The sequence below is a fragment of the Bufo gargarizans genome, chromosome 1 (genome assembly GCF_014858855.1).
Source record: "Bufo gargarizans isolate SCDJY-AF-19 chromosome 1, ASM1485885v1, whole genome shotgun sequence".
In the NCBI taxonomy this organism is placed as follows: Eukaryota; Metazoa; Chordata; class Amphibia; order Anura; family Bufonidae; genus Bufo; species Bufo gargarizans.
Window position 1 is genome coordinate 695,065,961 of NC_058080.1, and position 18,586 is coordinate 695,084,546.

General features: G+C 44.0%; 1 protein-coding gene across 2 annotated transcripts in view; it reads left to right on the top strand.

Moving 5' to 3' along the window:
- The window catches only part of PLPP1 (phospholipid phosphatase 1), an 80,273-nt gene that overhangs the window by 44,911 nt on the left and 16,776 nt on the right, over window positions 1-18,586 (top strand). The window contains exons 2-3 of one of the 2 annotated variants that reach the window (XM_044276231.1): window positions 3,716-3,867; window positions 12,201-12,481. In XM_044276231.1, the coding sequence (XP_044132166.1) occupies window positions 3,716-3,867; window positions 12,201-12,481 (433 nt within the window). The remainder of the gene's footprint in view (window positions 1-3,715; window positions 3,868-12,200; window positions 12,482-18,586) is intronic. The other variant, XM_044276230.1, reaches the window with a different exon arrangement.

Genomic DNA, 18,586 nt, shown 5'->3' on the forward strand with positions numbered 1-18,586 from the left:
TTATGCCAGAAATCAAACCGATCACCACCGGACCACATTGCAATCAGTGGGGATCTGGAGGTGAAGTAGAGGATCCGGCACTGAGCACCTGCCGGAACTCAGAACAGAGATGGGAATGAAGCCTAGAAGAGAATTATACAATTTTTTTTTTTTTTTTTTTTAAATGGAGGTAATTAAAAGTCCTGCCGTTATGTTGCATCCCTAAAGTTTGAAGGTGATACTGTATCTCATCTCAAGTTTTGGCAAGACTATGCAGATTTCCCTTTTAAGGTACTAGGTAATTACCCTCGAGGACTACGTGGCGCGCAATCAAGAATTGCAGTGTAACACGGCAGCCATACAAATGTATGGAATTGCCGCGCAACTCGCACGTTTGCCGCAATCACAACCCCAGAATCGCAAGAAATCCCGCAGGATTCGACATCTCTCGATTCAGTGGTTACAGTTGCTGCAAATGTGTGTGTCGCGCTGCAATCCCATTTTATTTCTGTGGCTGCACTGCTACACTGCGCGCTGTTGGCAAACCCAAGATTGCCATGTAGACTTAGGGCTCTTTCACATCTGCGTTATTGTCTTCCGGCATAGAGTTCCGTCGTCGGGGCGCTATGCCGGAAGAATCCTGATCAGGATTATCCTAATGCATTCTGAATGGACAGTCCGTCCTTCAGGATGTCTTCAGTTCCGGAACGGAACGTTTTTTGGCCGCAGCAAATAGCGCAGCATGCTGCGCTTTTTGCTCTGGCCAAAAATCCGTAACACTTGCCGCAAGGCCGGATCCGGAATGAATGCCCATTGAAAGGCATTGATCCGGATCCGGCCTTAAACTAAACGTCGTTTCGGCGCATTGCCGGATGCGACGTTTAGCTTTTTCTCAATGGTTACCATGGCTGCCGGGACGCTAAAGTCCTGGCAGCCATGGTAAAGTGTAGTGGGGAGCGGGGAGCAGCATACTTACCATCCGTGCGGCTCCCGGGGCGCTCCAGAGTGACGTCAGGGCGCCCCAAGCGCATGGATCTCGTGATCGCATGGATCACATGATCCATGCGCATGGGGCGCTCTGACGTCATTCTGGAGCGCCCCGGGAGCCGCACGGACTGTAAGTATACCGCTCCCCCGCTCCCCATTACTACTATGGCAACCAGGACTTTAATAGCGTCCTGGGTGCCATAGTAACACTGAAAGCATTTTGAAGACTGATCCGTCTTCAAATGCTTTCAGTACACTTGCGTTTTTCCGGATCCGGCGTGTAATTCCGGCAAGTGGAGTACACGCCGGATCCGGACAACGCAAGTGTGAAAGAGGCCTTAAAGGGGTTTTCCTAGACTTGAATACTCAGAGGATATCTGATTCGTGAGGGTATGACACCCTGGACATCAGCTGTTTGAGAAGGCACCGGAGCTCACAGTAGCGCAGCAGCCTTCTCTCTGCTTTTTTTAGGCCGAGTGCCGTCATGTTCCTCAGTCACTTGGCCTAGGTCCAACCTATCCCCAGGAGGCTGAGCGCGATACCAAGCACAGCTGTTATCAAATGTACGGCTTGGTGAGGAGGGAGAAGGCCGCTGCACTCACAGGAGCCCCGCTGCCTTCTCAAACAAACTGATCGGCAGGGGGCCCCAGGTGCCGACCAGAGGATTTAAATGGGCTTTCCATACATTTTATTTTAAAAGCCTATCCTCAGGCTAGTCAGTCGATCAAAAGGTGTTTCAATACCCAGTACCCCCTCCAATCAGCTGTTACGAAATAACTCATTGGAGTTGGAATTGGAACTACAGCTCAGTTCATGGTGTGTGGTGGACGGAGCTGGTTACATTCCCTTTAGTGGGAGCAGTGTTGCAGTAACCAGCTCTGTCCACTCGGCGATGAATGGCGCTGTCATTTCGGCTTCACTTTCCAGAGCTGGAACTGCTGCAGAGCAGCTGATTTTGGTGGGAAGGGCTGTAAGACTCCTTCCAATCAGGTATTGATGGTCTAAGGTTAGACAATCAAATATAGAAGACCCCTTTAATGCAGGAAAGATTTGTTGTCACCCATTCTTCCCACAAACAGATGTTAAAGGGCATCTGTCAGCAGATTTGTCCCTATGACACTGGCTGACTAGTTACATGTGCGCTTGGCAGCTGAAGACGTCTGTGTTGGTCCCATGTTCATATGTGCCCGCATTACTGTGAAAAATTATATTTTAATATATGCAAATGAACCTCTGAGGGCAATGGGGGCGTTTTTATTAGACCTAGAGGCTCTCTGCAACTGCTGTGCCCTCTCCACTCTGATTGACCGGGCCAGACTTGATGATTTTTTTCGCTGCCTGGCTCTGTTTATCAAAATACAGCGGCAGTTGCAATGAAAGCGGAGCCTCCAGGTGTAACGGCAACACCCCCATTGCTCCTAGAGGCTCATTTGCATATATTAAAACATCATTTTTCTCAGCAATGCAGGCACATATGAACATGGGACCAACACAGATGACTTCAGCTGCCAACTGCACATGAAACAGGTCAGCCAGTGTCATAGGCACAAAACTGCTGACAGATGCCTTTTAAAGGACAACTTTAGGTAAAAGTTGTAGACTTGAGGCTTAAAGGGGCGGAGCATGACATACAGTTTAAAAATAGAATCCCTGTGTCATGCTCCCCGCTCCTTATACACCACATTAGGCATAATACAGTGTATCAGTTATTTCTGCAATGTTCCTTTAAACAGGGGCGGTGCAGGAATTATTTCTATATCATGTCAACCCTTCAAATGCTCACACGTAAGGATAAGTATTTGGAGAAGCTGTAATCGCCAGGGGCAGAGGAGGAACCTTGTTTCCAGTCGTGTTCCCTGTGCTTCACACGCTAACTAGAGCGGAGAGCGGTTACATAGACTCCTATGCCGTCTGTGCCAAATTAATCCTGTCTGATTACTAGTCTCACCAGACACATAAGTCCGTTCCCTCTGTAGTTACTATGGGCACTACTGACACATAGGTAAAAAAAAATCTCAGGGTGTCCAGTTCAAATTATTTCTCTTCTTCTTCTTCTACTGCATGTTCTCTTGGGGTACAGTTTCTCTTAGGGTACTTTCACACTTGCGTTGAAGGATTCGTCGCCGGATCTGGAAATCCGTATGCAAACGGATAGCATTTGCATCCGGATGCGGCTGACAAATGCATTGAAATACCGGATCGGTCTCTCCGGTGTCCTCCGGAAAAACGGATCCGGTATTTATTTTCATTTACATTTTTAAAGGTCTGCGCATGCGCAGACCGGAAGACCAGATCTGTCAATACATTCCAATGGAAAAAAATGCCAGGTCCGGCATTCCGGCAAGTGTTCCGGAATTTTTGCCGGAGAGAAAAATGCAGCATGCTGGGTTTTTTTTTTTTTTTTCTCCGTCCAAATACCGTAAAAGGACTGAACTGAAGACATCCTGATGCATCCTGAACGAATTACTCTCCGTTCAGAATGCATTAGGATAAAAATGATCTGTTTTTTTCTGGTATTGAGCCCCTAGGACTGAACTCAATACCGGAAAACTTTAACGCAAGCGTGAAAGTACCCTAACTCTTATAAATCAAGCTTGTCCTGTCAAATCCGGGTGTTGTTTTCCCGCAGGAGTGGTCGCCACGCTTGCGCTGCTTCCTCGAAATCTTAACCCTCTCCCTAATGTTGCATGTCCATGTGTTGTCTCCAGTCCCTCGCTATATTAATGCATATCTTTCTTCCTTTTGCTAGCTGGATTGCCTTTTGCAATTCTCAATTTGAAGCATAGCTCCTTCAAACGAGGATTTTTCTGTAACGATGATTCCATCCGGTATCCGTACAAAGAAGACACCATTTCTTACCCGTTGTTAGCAGGGATACTGATCCCGTTCAGTATTGTTGTTGTAAGTTCTCACCATTCTCTGTTACCGTATAACTGCAGGCTTCTCTGTCATGGATTGATTCAAATTGAAAAACTTTTTATTTCTTAAACAGTGTTTTTTTTTACTGATGACTGATCGTATGGATAGGTCATGTATCTGATTGGTGGGGGTCCGACATCTAGGACCCTCGCAAATCAGCTGTGTGAGAAGGCACGGCACTCGCAGTGGCACCACTGTCTTCTCGCAGCTCACAAAGCACAGCGCCGTACATTGTATAGCGGCTGAGCTTGGCATCGCACTCAGCCACGTTCACTTTTATGAGGCTGAGCTGCGCCTAGGCCATGTGACCGATGAATGTGTTGTCACTGGCCTAGGAAAAGCTGGAGAAGGCCATGGCACTACTGCGAGCACCACTGCCTTCTCAAACAGCTGATTACTGGGGGTTCCAGGTGTCGGACCCCCCACCAGATACTGATGACCTATCCAGAGGATAGGCCATCAGTAAAAACACTTGGAAAACCCCTTTAAGCGGTTATGTAGGAAATGATAATGATGACCTATCCTCAGGATAGGTCATCGTTATCACTTCGGCAGGGGACCCCCACAGATCAGCTGTTTCAGGGAGCCGCAATGCTCACCAGAGTTCTGGCCATGGCCTCTGGAAGCTAAGCATGCACAGTGCTGTACGTTTTATAGCGACTGCTTGGTATTGCAGCACATCTCCATTGACTTGAATGGGGCTGAGCCACCACTAGGCCACGTGGCCAATGTGCAGGGATGTCACTGGTCTAGGAGGAGGCTGTGACACTCGCTGAGGGCCCCGGAGGTTGGATCCCGCAGTTCTGATGTTGATGACCTATCCTGAGGATAGGTCATCCAAATATTTTTTCTGATAACCCCTTTAATATTTCATGGCATCTTCTTAGAGGGGATGTCCACTTTGGACATTATTATTAGAAGGGTCCCTTGAGAATGATCACAAAATGGCCCTAGCTGTAATCTGTAGGGGAACCTGGCACTAAGGGGGTAATTTACTTATCTCTGGTGCAGATTGCAGCCCAAAGGTCCTTTTCCCCGCTCACGCCAAGTCTAAAAAAAAAAAAGTGGGCGTGGCAGGCCCATCTCATTTACCATTTTCTATGCCTGGTTTAGGTGCAGAAAATGGTCTAAATGTAAGACAGCTAGGAAGCTGTTTTACATTTAGAAGCAGTGGTGGATTCGCCAAAGTTATGGAGAGGCCTTTGACACGTGACATCCCAACTGATAAGCTGTTTTGGGCCAGCAAAGGGATACAGGTTACAAATCGAAAGCAGGAGGTTCTGTCCACTTTGTATTGCTCATGCTGGGCTCCACTGCTGCAGTACACTTGTGTTAGAAACCTTCTGCTTCTGGTTTCATCCACTGTATAGTTTCTGGCGCCAGTGGTTGCCCAAAACAGCTGATCAGTGGGAGTGCCAGGTGTCAGACCTCCAGTGATCTGATATTGATGAAATATCCTGAGGATAAGCAATCAATATCTAAGTACTGGAAAACCTTTTTAGTATTTTCATGGAAAACATCAATAAGTTGGGTAGGATGTCCATTTTAAACAAAACTCTTGCAAATATTTTTTTTTTACAGGATTAAATACAGAATACATATAATGCATGTGTAATGCAAGTCCATGGCTGCAATAGGTTAAATATGGTATTTTCTCACTAGAGTGAATGAGGGTTAAAGTCGAACTCCCACAAAAAATAATCTCCGACCTGTTAGAAAGGTATATGATGTAAACTGTAGTAGAGGTAATCTTCTTATCAGTGACTGTTTTTGTGAGTTATAAAACCTCCCTTCTGATCCTCGGCTGTGTCATGTGACCAACACTCCGTGTGTGGACAGAAAGCCAGTTTCTCTATGTATTCCTATGGGAACCTCAATGTCAGTCTCATAGAAATGAATAGAGAAGTAGCTGACTTCCTGTCCTTGTCAATTGGAGGTCAGAGTGTTGGTCACATGACAACTGAGGATCAGAAGGGAGGTTATAACGCACAAATATATTCACCGGTTAGAAGATGACCTTCACTACAGTTTCTCATATACCTTTCTAACAGGTCAGAGAATAAAACATTTTGTGGGAGTGCTTCTTTAAGAAGTGTCCCCAGCTGAAGAAATATCCCATTTACAAAGTCATTTTGTTGGTGTTAGGAAATGGTGACGAATGTGTTAATGAACTCCCCACGCAGTCCTACATGCAAATGATTCAAAGGTTCTTGACTTTTCCAGAAATGACTTGTGTAATGTCGGGAAATGTTTTAGGTGTTCTGTTCTCTGGGCATTCCACGTAACCATCAGATATGGGATTTTCCGTGTGACAGGAGATTGCATAATGTAAGAACTTTCATGCAGTATGATGCATTTGAATTATTAGCTATATGGCGAGTTTACGCAGGGAGTCTGTGTAGCATTTTATGAAAATTTCCATTTGCATATTTTCCGTTTCTGGCTTTCACTGTACTGTGACACCATCGCTGTTCACGCCAGACTCCATGCAAGTTCAGCTTGGCCAGTAGGAAAGGATAAGCCCTGCCAGATACACCATGACTGATATGTTGGCTTTACTGCTCTCTGCTCTTCTCCAACCTGCCTCACCTCTGCTTCATCCTAGCTTATCCTTCTACCAGTGATGTCATCAAACTTAATGTGACATAATGTTATGACCTTATTATAATACCTGCTCCATCATCCGGATTCCGCCTCTTTTAGTATCGGCTTGGCTTACGCTCCACCATACATTTCATTGATCTAATTTCTGACTTGAACCTCACCCCATTTCCTTTCCTTGATCCTGAAGCTATGAGCCAGACTTTGACTTGCCTCTTATCGTCTAAGGCTACTTTCACACTGCCGTTTCTGGGTCCGCCTGTGAGATCTGTTTCAAGGCTCTCACAAGCGGCCCCAAACGGCTCAGTTTAGCCCCAATGCATTCTGAATGGATGCGGATCCGTTCAGAATGGATCAGTTTGCCTCCGTTCCGCCTCCATTACACTGCTTGCAGCGTTTTGGTGTCCGCCTGGCGGTGCAGAGCCAGACGGATCCGTCCTGACTTACAATGTTAGTCAATGGGGACGGATCCGTTTACATTGACACAATATTGGTGCAATTGTAAACGGATCCGTCCCCCATTGACTTTCAATGTTAAGTCAGGACGGATCCGTTTGACTTACACTTAGACTTTTTTTTTTTTTTACTAAGTTATGCAGACGGATCCGTACTGAACGGATACCAGCGTTTGCATTTATAGGTGCGGATCCGTCTGTGCAGATACCAGACGGATCTGCACCTAACGCAGGTGTAAAAGTAGCCTAAGCCAGGGATGCCCAACCTGCGGCCCTCCAGCTGTTGCAAAACTACAACTCCCAGCCTGGACAGCCTACAGCTATTGGGGTATAGCCAGCACTTTCAGACCCTCACTGTTACTAGTTGTCACACAGACAGATGGGTAACAGACAAGTCCCCTGCACCTCTGTCCAAGCTTTCTTGCAGTGGTCCATGGTGAGCGCCAAGGATCTGGGTTTGATTGACCCCCCCCCCCCCCCAGCGTACCAGAGGATCTGACGCAGTAACGGGCCCCAGCAGAAGACAACCCCAGTTGGAGCTGATGCCTTGGCATTAGGCTCTATTTTGTATTGGTGGATTCACAATGTTGCACAAGTCATGGACCTTCTTTTGGTGCACTTTGTGCAGAATTCTGCTTCATTCTGACAAACCATTCCACTCATATCTTTTACCTGTCATAGACTTGAGGCTGGGTTCAGACCTGAGCGTTTTACAGCGCGTTCCTACGCGCTGTTAGGCTACTTTCACACTAGCGTTCGGGCGGATCCGTTCTGAACGGATCCGCCCATAATAATGCAGACGGAGGCTCCGTTCAGAACGGATCCGTCTGCATTATATTAGCTAAAAAAAGCTAAGTGTGAAAATAGCCTGGGACGGATCCGTCCAGACTTTCAATGTAAAGTCAATGGGGGACGGATCCGCTTGAAGATTGAGCCACATTGTGGCATCTTCAAACGGATCCGTCCCCATTGACTTACATTGTAAGTCTGGACGGATCCGCACGCCTCCGCACGGCCAGGCGGACACCCGAACGCTGCAAGCAGCGTTCAGCTGTCCGCCTGTCCGTGCGGAGGCGAGCGGAGCGGAGGCTGAACGCCGCCAGACTGATGCAGTCTGAGCGGATCCGCCTCCATTCAGACTGCATCAGGGCTGGACGGCTGCGTTCGGGTCCGCTCGTGAGCTCCTTCAAACGGAGCTCACGAACGGAAACCCGAACGCTAGTGTGAAAGCAGCCTAAAACGCTCAACAGGCAAGAACCAATGATTCCCTATGGGAATGGTTCTCACCCCGACTCCCCAAGAAGTACAGGAGCTTCTTTGGGGCGTCTTGTCGCGCGTTCCCGTACATAGACTTCCGGGAAAGCGCGACAATGGGCGTTCGCATACTACCGGAGCCGCGTATGTGAGACGCCGGAGAATCGCGCATACACAGCGCTCAGGTCAGTACGCTCAGGTCTTAACCCAGCCTAAAGGGCATCTGTCAGCAGATTTGTACCTATGAAACTGGCTGACCTTGGCAGCTGAATGCATCTGTGTTATTCCCATGTTCATATATGCACGTGTTGCTGAGAAAAATGAAGTTTTAATATATGCAAATGAGCCTCTAGGAGCGTTATCATTGCTCCTAGAGGTTCAGTTCTCTCTGCAGCTCCCTCTGCGCTCTGATTGACTTTAGAAGTCAGGGCCAGGCAGTGAAAACGTCAGCACACCTGGCCCTGTCAGAGTGCAGACGACACAACAGTTGCAGAGAGAGCAGAGCCTTTAGGTGTAACGGCAACGCCCCTGTTGCTCCTTGAGACTCATTTGCATATATTGAAACATCATTTTTCTCAGCATTGCGGGCACATATGAACATGGGACCAACACAGATGCCTTCAGCTGACAAGAGCACATGTAACAGGTCAGCCAGTGTCATAGGCACAAAACTGCTGACAGATGCCCTTTAAGCGCAGTCTTTTTGACAGCAAAAACTCTTTTTATTTTCTTTCTCCTACTTGTTCCAAGATTTTGAAATGGAAATTTTCAGCTTAGGAATCCTGTCAAGGAGCAGATGGAAAAATTCCTGAAGTGGTCTTCAGAGAGCTGATCTTCTGTTGGGATTGGACAATTTCCACTCTTGCGGAGTAGAGCTGTGTGTTTAATAAGCCCTTCCATATAATTAGGTAGCCCGATTAGATGGTAAAACTAGTATTACAGGTCGGTGCAGTCGGTCAGTATCTCCCAGCGATGACGTGTAGAAGCTTGTGCTAGTTAGTCGTTCCTTTGTCCTCCCTATGAGCTGGGAGATGAGGATAGCTCATGTACTATGTAGTAATACGGGGACAGCAGGTTGGAAAGTTAATAAACCTTCTCTACAGAGGAAAGTGCTGAAAACCGTTTTGGAGCACGTTACGGTGCATCCCAGAGACGCTAGAAATACTGCATTTCCAGGCATTCGTTCAGATAACCAGTCTCCAGGGACATGCATTAGGTCTGTGTTTTTACTAATATCCCCAGCGATCTGCTGACATATACTGAGAATCTGGCAGCAAGCGTTCACTCTTCCAGCAACACCGCCACCGGGGAAATGAAACATTACATGCTGCCAATGCTGAGTCCTCCACAGCGAGAGAGAATATGATCCTGAATGGCTATCCCATGATTAACGTAAAAAAAATAATTGAATATCAGATATGATACAGGACATGACAATGTTTTTCTTACAAAGCTACAACCACCTCGCATGGATCCAGAGATCTCCTGATTCATTACTCCGGTTGCTTTACTAGATTGTCTTCAGGCTGGCAGCTTAGGAGACCATGTCTTTTCTGCCGCTGCTCTCTCTCTGTAAGGGTCCATTCACACGTCCGTTATAACACTCCGTTTCCGCTCTGATTTAAATCGGAACGTTTTTTCGGATCCATTATTTCAATTGCCTCTGCAAAAATGCGGACACCAATCATAGTGCTGTCCGAATCACGGAATCCGTTCTGTTTTCCTATTTTCGAGTATGCGGATCCTGAAAAAAAAATTAAGCCTGTCCTACTTTCTGTCAGTTTTTGGGTCCGTTGTCCATTCAAGTCAATGCAAATGACATGCACAAAACCATCCGAATGTCATCCGATTTTGCGGATCCATTGACAGGAAAATGGAAAAAAAAAACGGAAACACGGAACGGATTCGGAAGCACGTTAGTAAAAAAAAACAACAGAAGGTTGTACTGAAAATCGGATCCGCAAAAAAAAAAAAAAAAAGTTAAGTAAAGTATAAAAGAAAAAGTTTAAAAACACCAATATATTAAAAGTTCGAATCACCCCCCCCTTTCCCAATTTTACATATAAAAATAAATAAACATATTGGGTATCGCCGCGTCCGAAAATGTCTGAACTATTAAAATATTTTTTTAAACGCAGTAACAAAAAAACTCATTTATTTTTGTCATTTTGTCTCCCCAATAACTTGATCCAAACGTTGTATATATTACAGAAATGGCATCAATGAAAACTACAGTTCGTTACGCAAAAAACAAGCCCTTATAAAGCTCTGTAGATCGCAATATATAAAAAAGTTATGGCTGTCAGAATATAGTGATGCAAAGAAAATTTAGATTTTTCAAAAGTTTTTTGATTTTTATTTTTTTAAAGTAGTAAAACAAAAAAAAAAAAAAAAAAACGATTAAAGTTTGGTATCTCCGCATTCGTATTGAGCCGCAGAATAAGAATTTCAGGTCATTTTGAGTGCATAGTGAACGCTGTGATGTCAAAACCCCAAAAACCTTGGTGGAATTCAGTTTTTTTTTTTTTCAATTTTGCCACACAAATAATTATTTTCCTTTTTTCTAATACAAGACATGGTAAATTAAATGGTGGCAATGCATCTTGTCCCGCAAAAAAAAAAAGCCCTCAAATAGCTATCTGAACGGAAAAATAAAAAAGTTTATGGCTTTTGGAACATGAGGAGGAAAAATCAAAAATGTAAAAATGAAAATAGGCCTGGTCTTGAAGGGGTTAAGGGCTGTTGCACACGGATGTAGCATTTTTTTTTTTTTGCGGTCTACAAATTGTGGATCCGCAAAACACGGATATCAGCTGTGTGCGTTCCGCATTTTGCGGAATGTAATGTCCAGCCCGTACTAGAACAGTCCTATCCTTGTCCGTAATCCAGACAAGAATAGGACATGTTCTGTTTTTTTCCAGGTGCGGCAGAATGGACATACGGATGCGGACAGCTGTCCGCATCTTTTGCGGCCCTATTGAAGTGAATGGCTCCACATCTGATCACGATTGCGTGCATCAGCATAGGATTGCTAAGCGGGATGTCTTAGGCAGAAGAGTTAGGATCACAGTAGGATTGTCCTATTTTGTTATAGGGCTGCTCAGCGCTGTGGGTCCGTTTTCTAGTCTGAGACAGGCGTAGGCAACCGTAGAGAAATCTACTGCTGTAACGTGTCAGGGTGGTGAGATCTACTTGGTTACAAATTGTGGTGTATATACTTTATTAGGGAACGGTCTCTGTATTGTTATTAATGGATGGATAGATTGTGATCTCACACTCACTCCACTACCATAGTTTGTTACTATGATTTTAGTTATACATGTAGCCATCTAAATGGGAATGTAATGGAATATGTTGGTGCAATATAAATAAAGATAAAACAGGGATCAGCAACCTTCGGCACTCCAGCTGCTGTGAAACTACAACTCCCAGCATGCAAACATGCTCGCCTGTTCTTCTAACTCCCTCCGAAGTGAATGGAGCATTCTGGGAGTTGTAGTTTCTGAACAGCTGGAGCGCCGGAGGTTGCTGATCCCTGCTATAGAACATACAGGAGAGTACACCACTGATCAGGCAAAATGCACAACCATTACATCCAGTGGCCGTACCATTGCCTTCACAAATGAGTCCTATACATATTTCTTTAAGCATCTGATGATCTGGCATCTATCAGACCCAACTGCTGCCATATTAAAATAATTTTTCCGTATTTTCTTCTTTTTTTTTTTTTTTTTTCTTTTCTCCATGTTTTTGGGGATTTGTGTCTTATGCAGTCTGCCAGCACTCACATAAGCTCATTAGATTATATATATATATATATATATATATAATTTTTATTTATTATAATTTGTCCTTTTCAGCCTTGTCATTTATAAAACCTCAGTGTTAAAATGTGTATTTAAAAAATCATGTACCAAACTGGCATCCATAGAACTATGACATTCAGGTTATTTTCAATGAAGTCGCTGAACGTTGTGTTAACCTGCGTCTTTTTCTTTCCCGCAGATCATTTTAGGGGAAGCCCTGTCTGTGTTTTATAACTGCTTGCAGTCTAATGGCTTCATCCGCAATCACTATGTAGCCACTATCTACAAAGCCATTGGCACGTTCATCTTCGGAGCTGCAGTAAGCCAGTCGCTGACAGATATCGCCAAGTACACTATAGGGCGCCTGAGGCCTCACTTTCTGGATGTCTGTAAACCAGACTGGACCAAGATCAACTGCACTGCCGGATACATTGAGAACTTTGTTTGTCAAGGAGATGCTGTGAAGTCCAGTGAGGCGAGGTGAGTACAGTCATTCGTGTATGATATTACTGGTATACTATAGGAACTTTCATCTGGTGACACAGACCGTTACACAACTGGTGACCAGGAACTCGTGTCAGATGTGTATTGCTTCACCTGCTTTTCTAGCAAAGTGTTAGATTACAGTCTACATCTCTACCTGTACCTCTAGTCTCTGTCTCCACTGCAAAGCTAACCATTCAGGTGCGGCTGCAATTCACCCAAACTGGGAGCTGCATGTATGGCATTATAAGAAGTCCATGTGGTTACAGATCTGTAGAGACACCATATTTTTTTCAAAAGGCAGTGCTGGCACAGCAAGAGTGTCACATAGGTAGGGAATGCACCCCCTAGTCTCCACCTAAATCCCAGTCTCTACCTACTTTGACAATCCGTCCTAAATGGTAGCTCCCAACTGGATGACGGTCCCTACTTTGCTAAGTGCACGTGGAAAAAAAGGAAGACAGACAGAACCAGAAGGAATGACGAGAACCAATACAAAGGACAGGCGCCAAACCATTTACCATATGTAATCAAAACCAGAGGGTATAGTCCGACCAAACGAGTCAATACCAAACTGAGGTTAATACCAGAAGTATGGGTTAGAGGCCAAATCAGAAGTCCAAAGTCAGGTACAGGCGAGGGTCAGAAATCCAGAATTCCACTTAGAGTCAACAGTGGCTAGTGTGGTAGAAGAACCAATCACTGGCAACAGTAGTAGCTTATTTAAATATACCTCCTAACACCAGCACGGGATACTGGAGCTTAATCTGATTTGCCCAGTGTCCCATGTGGCTCCTAATGACAGGAACCGAGTGTCGGAGAGCAGGTAAGTATGCTTTTCCTAATAACATACATTAAAAAGGTGAAGAGTCTGGATTCTGTCCCTCACACATAGTGAATCTCTGCTCAGTAGATCAGAGCGCTGTCTGTAATGCTCACTGATTCATAAACCATGGCGAGATGGCAGACATTCACTGTACATCATACAGCACACAGAACCGAATACTGTCGAGTTTTTAAAATCATCTTCACCTTTTTACCGTGTTAATGAAATAGATGTATCAAATTGGGCACAATTATATTTAGGGCTTACGCACACAGCCATGTTTTGCAGATTTTTTAAAAATGGATTCCGGCCGAGTGCGTGTTGTAAGCTCATACTACATACATTAGTGGTACATATTCAAGGTCTGCCGCCAGGTTACAGAAGGATCAGGCATGTTGGGGGGGGGGGGGGGTCGGCAAAGTGCATGGCCAGATCCAACTGAACCGTAGCTGTGCTTCTAGTCATTAGGCCTCAAGCGCATGGATCAGCATCAGTGCCGCCGTACAGGTTCTGTCTGTACGACCGCTAGTGCTCCACACTGCAGTTCACTTGTGGTTTAGCAGACGTGTAGTAAAAATGCACTGATGGTGCAGTGTCGTGTGTACTGCCATAACGTGTGCATTTAATGCTTGTACGCTAACAGTGACTGTCAGCTGCTTCCACCATATCGGATATCACTGTGCTGGTTCTTGGCAGGTCACGTCGCTGGCTTTCATGAATATTGGGGAGCTGCGCCTGTTACTATAATTAAATGTAACATGAGCGCTGTGTGCTGAATATGACATTATAGCTTTTTTTTATATCCAAAGCTTGCGGTAAAGCGCTCAGAAACCTGCTCATAAGCTTCCACCTAGCTCGTCTGGAGGATTGTCAGCTTAGCTAGATCGCACCAGCAAGAAAAACGTGCTGTAATCCTATTACTGAATATTCCAGGCTTGGCCACATCTAGAAATGGGTATTATAGGAAGGTTTTAAAAGGACCGCTATCCTAGTGTTTGGTGGAACACCTAATGCCTACTAGATCATTTCCCCCCCTTTATAGATATCCTTGTATTAAAGGGTACCTACCGTATTTTTCGCTTTATAAGATGCACCCGATGATAAGATCTCTCCCCCCCCCCCCCCCCGATTTTCGAGGAGGAAAATGAGAAAAAATGTTTTTTTCATCAGACCTCAGATAAGACCCCCATAATTATCAGGACATCACATCAGACCCCCCTATCAGCCATCCATGTCAGAACCGCCCTTTTCTTTCAGACCCCCATCAGACCTCAGATCAGCCATTTTCTTTTAGACCCCCATAAGACCTCAGAGCAGCCTTTTTTTTAGACCCCTATCAGACCTCATATCAGCCCTTTTCTTTTAGACCCCCATCAGACCTCAGATCAGCACTTTTTCTTTTAGACCCCCATCAGACCTCAGATCAGCACTTTTCTTTCAGACCCCCATCAGACTAAAATAAAAACCTCCTTACCTCTCGTGCTCCCCTATCTTCTCCAGCCCACGCTACACTGTCACCTGACTGTGTGCAGCGTCAGGTCATAGTGTGCGCACTACGTCCTGACGCTGTATGAGGTCAGGACAGTGTAGTGTGGGCCCTAGCAAGAAGACCAAGGAGGGCGAGTATCGGAAGTGCTTGCAGCTCTTCTTCCCCGCTCCCGGCACCTAATGCATACTAGTTAGCACTTTCATAATGGAATCGCTCACTAGTATTCGCTTTATATGACGCACTGACATTTCCCCCCTACTTTTGGGGGGAAAAAAGTGCGTCTTATAAAGGGAAAAATACGGTATAATTTTAATATAGTCCTAATATGTCTGGCTCGGAGTGGCCTACAGATTCATATGGACCTGCTCACAGGATTGCATAGAAATGCAGGGCCACAACACTCGGCTATGGACTTCTGCCTCTTTGTTTTAGTGATGGGTTGGGTCTGTTCTCAGCACCCAGACCCCCACCTATCAAAAGTTCTGACATATCAGACGTTTGTTGAAATGATAGGTACCCTTTTAAAGGGGTATTATTTCTGCAAAAATAATCTTATTCATACTAGGAAATGTTATACAGTTTCTACCATACTTTTTATTTTATTTTTTTGCTGAACCTGGATTATAGCCTTTGTCTATGGACCTTTTTATTACACCTATGCAAGTGACCGTATACTTATTCTGCTGATTTAAAGGGGAGTTATCCTGTATTTCATTGCATTTCATGATAAATAATTCTAGATGATAATTATTGTTTGATTTATTTTTTTTGTAGTCACTTTTTAAGTTTTAAACATCCTTAGGGGCGGCCATATTGGAGATGCACACAACCTCCCTGTATTGTCTGTAAAGACAGTGACAGCAGGGTGTGTGTGTTGTATGGCAGCCACCATGAATGACAGTTAATGGTCAGAAAACAGTTTCTTTCAAGGAAGAGATGGAGTAGTGGGAAGTGGCAGGGGAGCTGCATACTGAGCAAATGAGAGAAATCTGGTGACTCTGACCCAGTCTAAACAGCAAAGCTGAAAAGAGGACTGCTGAGATAAGGAAGTGCCAGCCTGTAGTAGTAACAACCCCACCAACACTTTGGGTTTTTCATACAGACAAGAATGTTAAAGTATAGATTTCAGGGGTAAACCAACGTAGATGATATACGTGGAAACTTCCAGTATGTCGGGGCAATCCTTCATGTACTTGCACATGTATTCGTTTGTATGGCACATTTCTATTCACTTCATCCATGTTTAGGACAAGGTATGGGAGATGGCGGATAGATTTAGTAAGCATGCACACTATTGCACAAAAAAAAGTTTACTAGTCTCTAATGTTTTTTACTCCCTGTCTCACATCTTAAACTTTTTTTTACAAAGATAACAGATAGCTCCCATGTGTATTGGACGCCTGCTAGTCACATCATAGGATTTCTGTTATTATTTGAAGCCGGGCAGTTTGACAGATTCCTGTTATCTGCATCATCTGGCAACTCGATCGGTTTAAATTTATGTGGCCAAGTATGGTGCTGATGGAAAGCTAGACTGAAAAATAACATCTGTTTTCCAGAGTTAAAAAATCCCTTGTTGCACACATCTGTTGCAAAACAGGGACGTTGCTCTAATCCCACTACTCTGGGTTTATTACATCTCGCATCCCCATAGATCAAATGATTTCCCAAATTAACCTTTAGAGGGGAAACTGACCCTAGAAATGAGACAAAAAGGCAAACACCTGTTAGTCAGGTTGTCAGATTTTCTGCAAGTTCCTGAACCAGTCTTGTAAAAACTTGGCTTACTTCAGATAGAGATCTGCTGGGGTGGGGCTTAACTTTTTTTAGATTCTTTCATTGGAGATACTTAGCCCTACACCTTTTTTCCAAGACTTCTGTTTGATATGTTAACAAACCTGAAGTGAATGAACAAGGTAGACAGACTGGACATTTTTATAATTAACTTTAAACCTAGAAATGAGTAATTTAAACTTGTTCTCCTGTACAGGGTTTACAGTTTATGGTTTCCTACTGCAATAAAACACTTGGGGATAATTTGTGCTACAAAGAGCTGCCTTACTTGGTCTCCAGAAGCACAGATTTTGTTCTAATTTACGAAAATGCACCAAGAAGGTGTTTTTGGAATAGAATGAAACTTTCTGTGTATAAATGTATGTAATGATGGTCTATGTAAGTGATTGCAATATTAGAGTTTTTAGATTTTCTCGACCTGATGATGTAGAGGTCAGTGGATATGTCCCTGGTTTACTGTTTACATCCCTATTTCAACCTTTTTGAAACTGCTGACTGGTTCATAAACGTTTTCTTTCAGGAAGCCATAACTAATAATGCGGTCTAAGCAAATGTGTAGATCACAGGATTGTTATGGACATTGCACAGGAATAAATTTGCCTTGAAGCTTCAATAAACCTCCAATGACTTAGTCTGAATCATGAAATGTAGTCAGCCTGGTAAAATGTTCCCTAAGGCAACCAGAAATAAAAATTGAGCTAGTAACACTTAGATCTTGGGGTCGTCTGTTGCTGAGTCTTCTAAATGGAGAAAGCTTCTTCAGCTGTTCTTCTGCAAGACCCTGGAAGTCTTTTAGTGAGGGAAAGAAATGTACCCCTTAATGATGCCTGCAGGCCTCAAAATCTATAGGCGATGCCACCACTACTCTAAAGTTGACCATACACAAGACAGAAGAGGCTTGCAATGGCTTTTTTTCTGAACAGCTTATGGTTCACAGTTTGCCTTTGAAGGTCATCACGTTGGAGAACACGATAACTTAAGTGATGAATCACTGATCGACCTATGTCTTGATTTGTGACTTGGCTTTTATTGATGGGGTGCATATCTATCATTTAGATGAAACCATAACTACTATTGCCAATGATTGGTGTAATTGGAAAATATCCAGCTTGGCAGTTAACGTTTTTCAGGTCTCTTAAGGCGTCATGTCAAGAAATGTGACCAAGCCAACAGCATAAACCGGTTGAAATCTGCCATTATGGAAAAAAAAATCCCTGGTATATGGCCAGCTAAAGCTGGTTTGTTGTTTTTCAACCAAATGTTGCACAGGACAAGTGACAAAATGTGTCCTAGATGTCCAAACAGACTGAAGTATTTGTAAAAAGTTAAATAATTTTATGGCCAAAAAGGTGTATTATAACAAGAAAAAAAGGGATTCATAAAGGACACGTTGTCTGCTATTTTGGCATACCTAGGCCACGGTGCCAACTCACCATGGTAACTGACCACAAACTTTTCCCGACATAATCCTTCGCTGTGTTGGGGGAACTGATGAATCGAGGGTCACATAACTTTCCTTTTTTAAACGTCAAGGACATCTTTCCTGTGTCAGTTGTAATTTTTTCGTTCTTTATCTGTGTATTAAGTGGGAAATACAGAAAGTATATAGAAATATTAGCTTTTATCATGAAGGTGAAAGCCTTCAAATATTTCAAGCTGAATATACTGTATTTTAGAAATGGTTTACAGGAGATCTTCATTCTAGGGTTTTGTTATCTAACTTTTTTTTTTTTTTTTGCTGACGTTTGTAGGAATTCTATCCTTTTACTCTATGGGATCATTATAGCGTTAAAAGGAGATTTATTTTGACTGAATTTAGTGACATGTTGGAAGGTTATCTTGATGGAGGTTTGGATGCTCTGGCTTTTGTTGTTGTTCTAGAGGCCCTGTATGTATCTTGATGGAGCTGACGGTACATTCATTTCTCAGTACGGTATATATTTCGGTGGTCCTTTTATTAAGACCGGCATTTTAGATGCCGGTCTTAATAAAG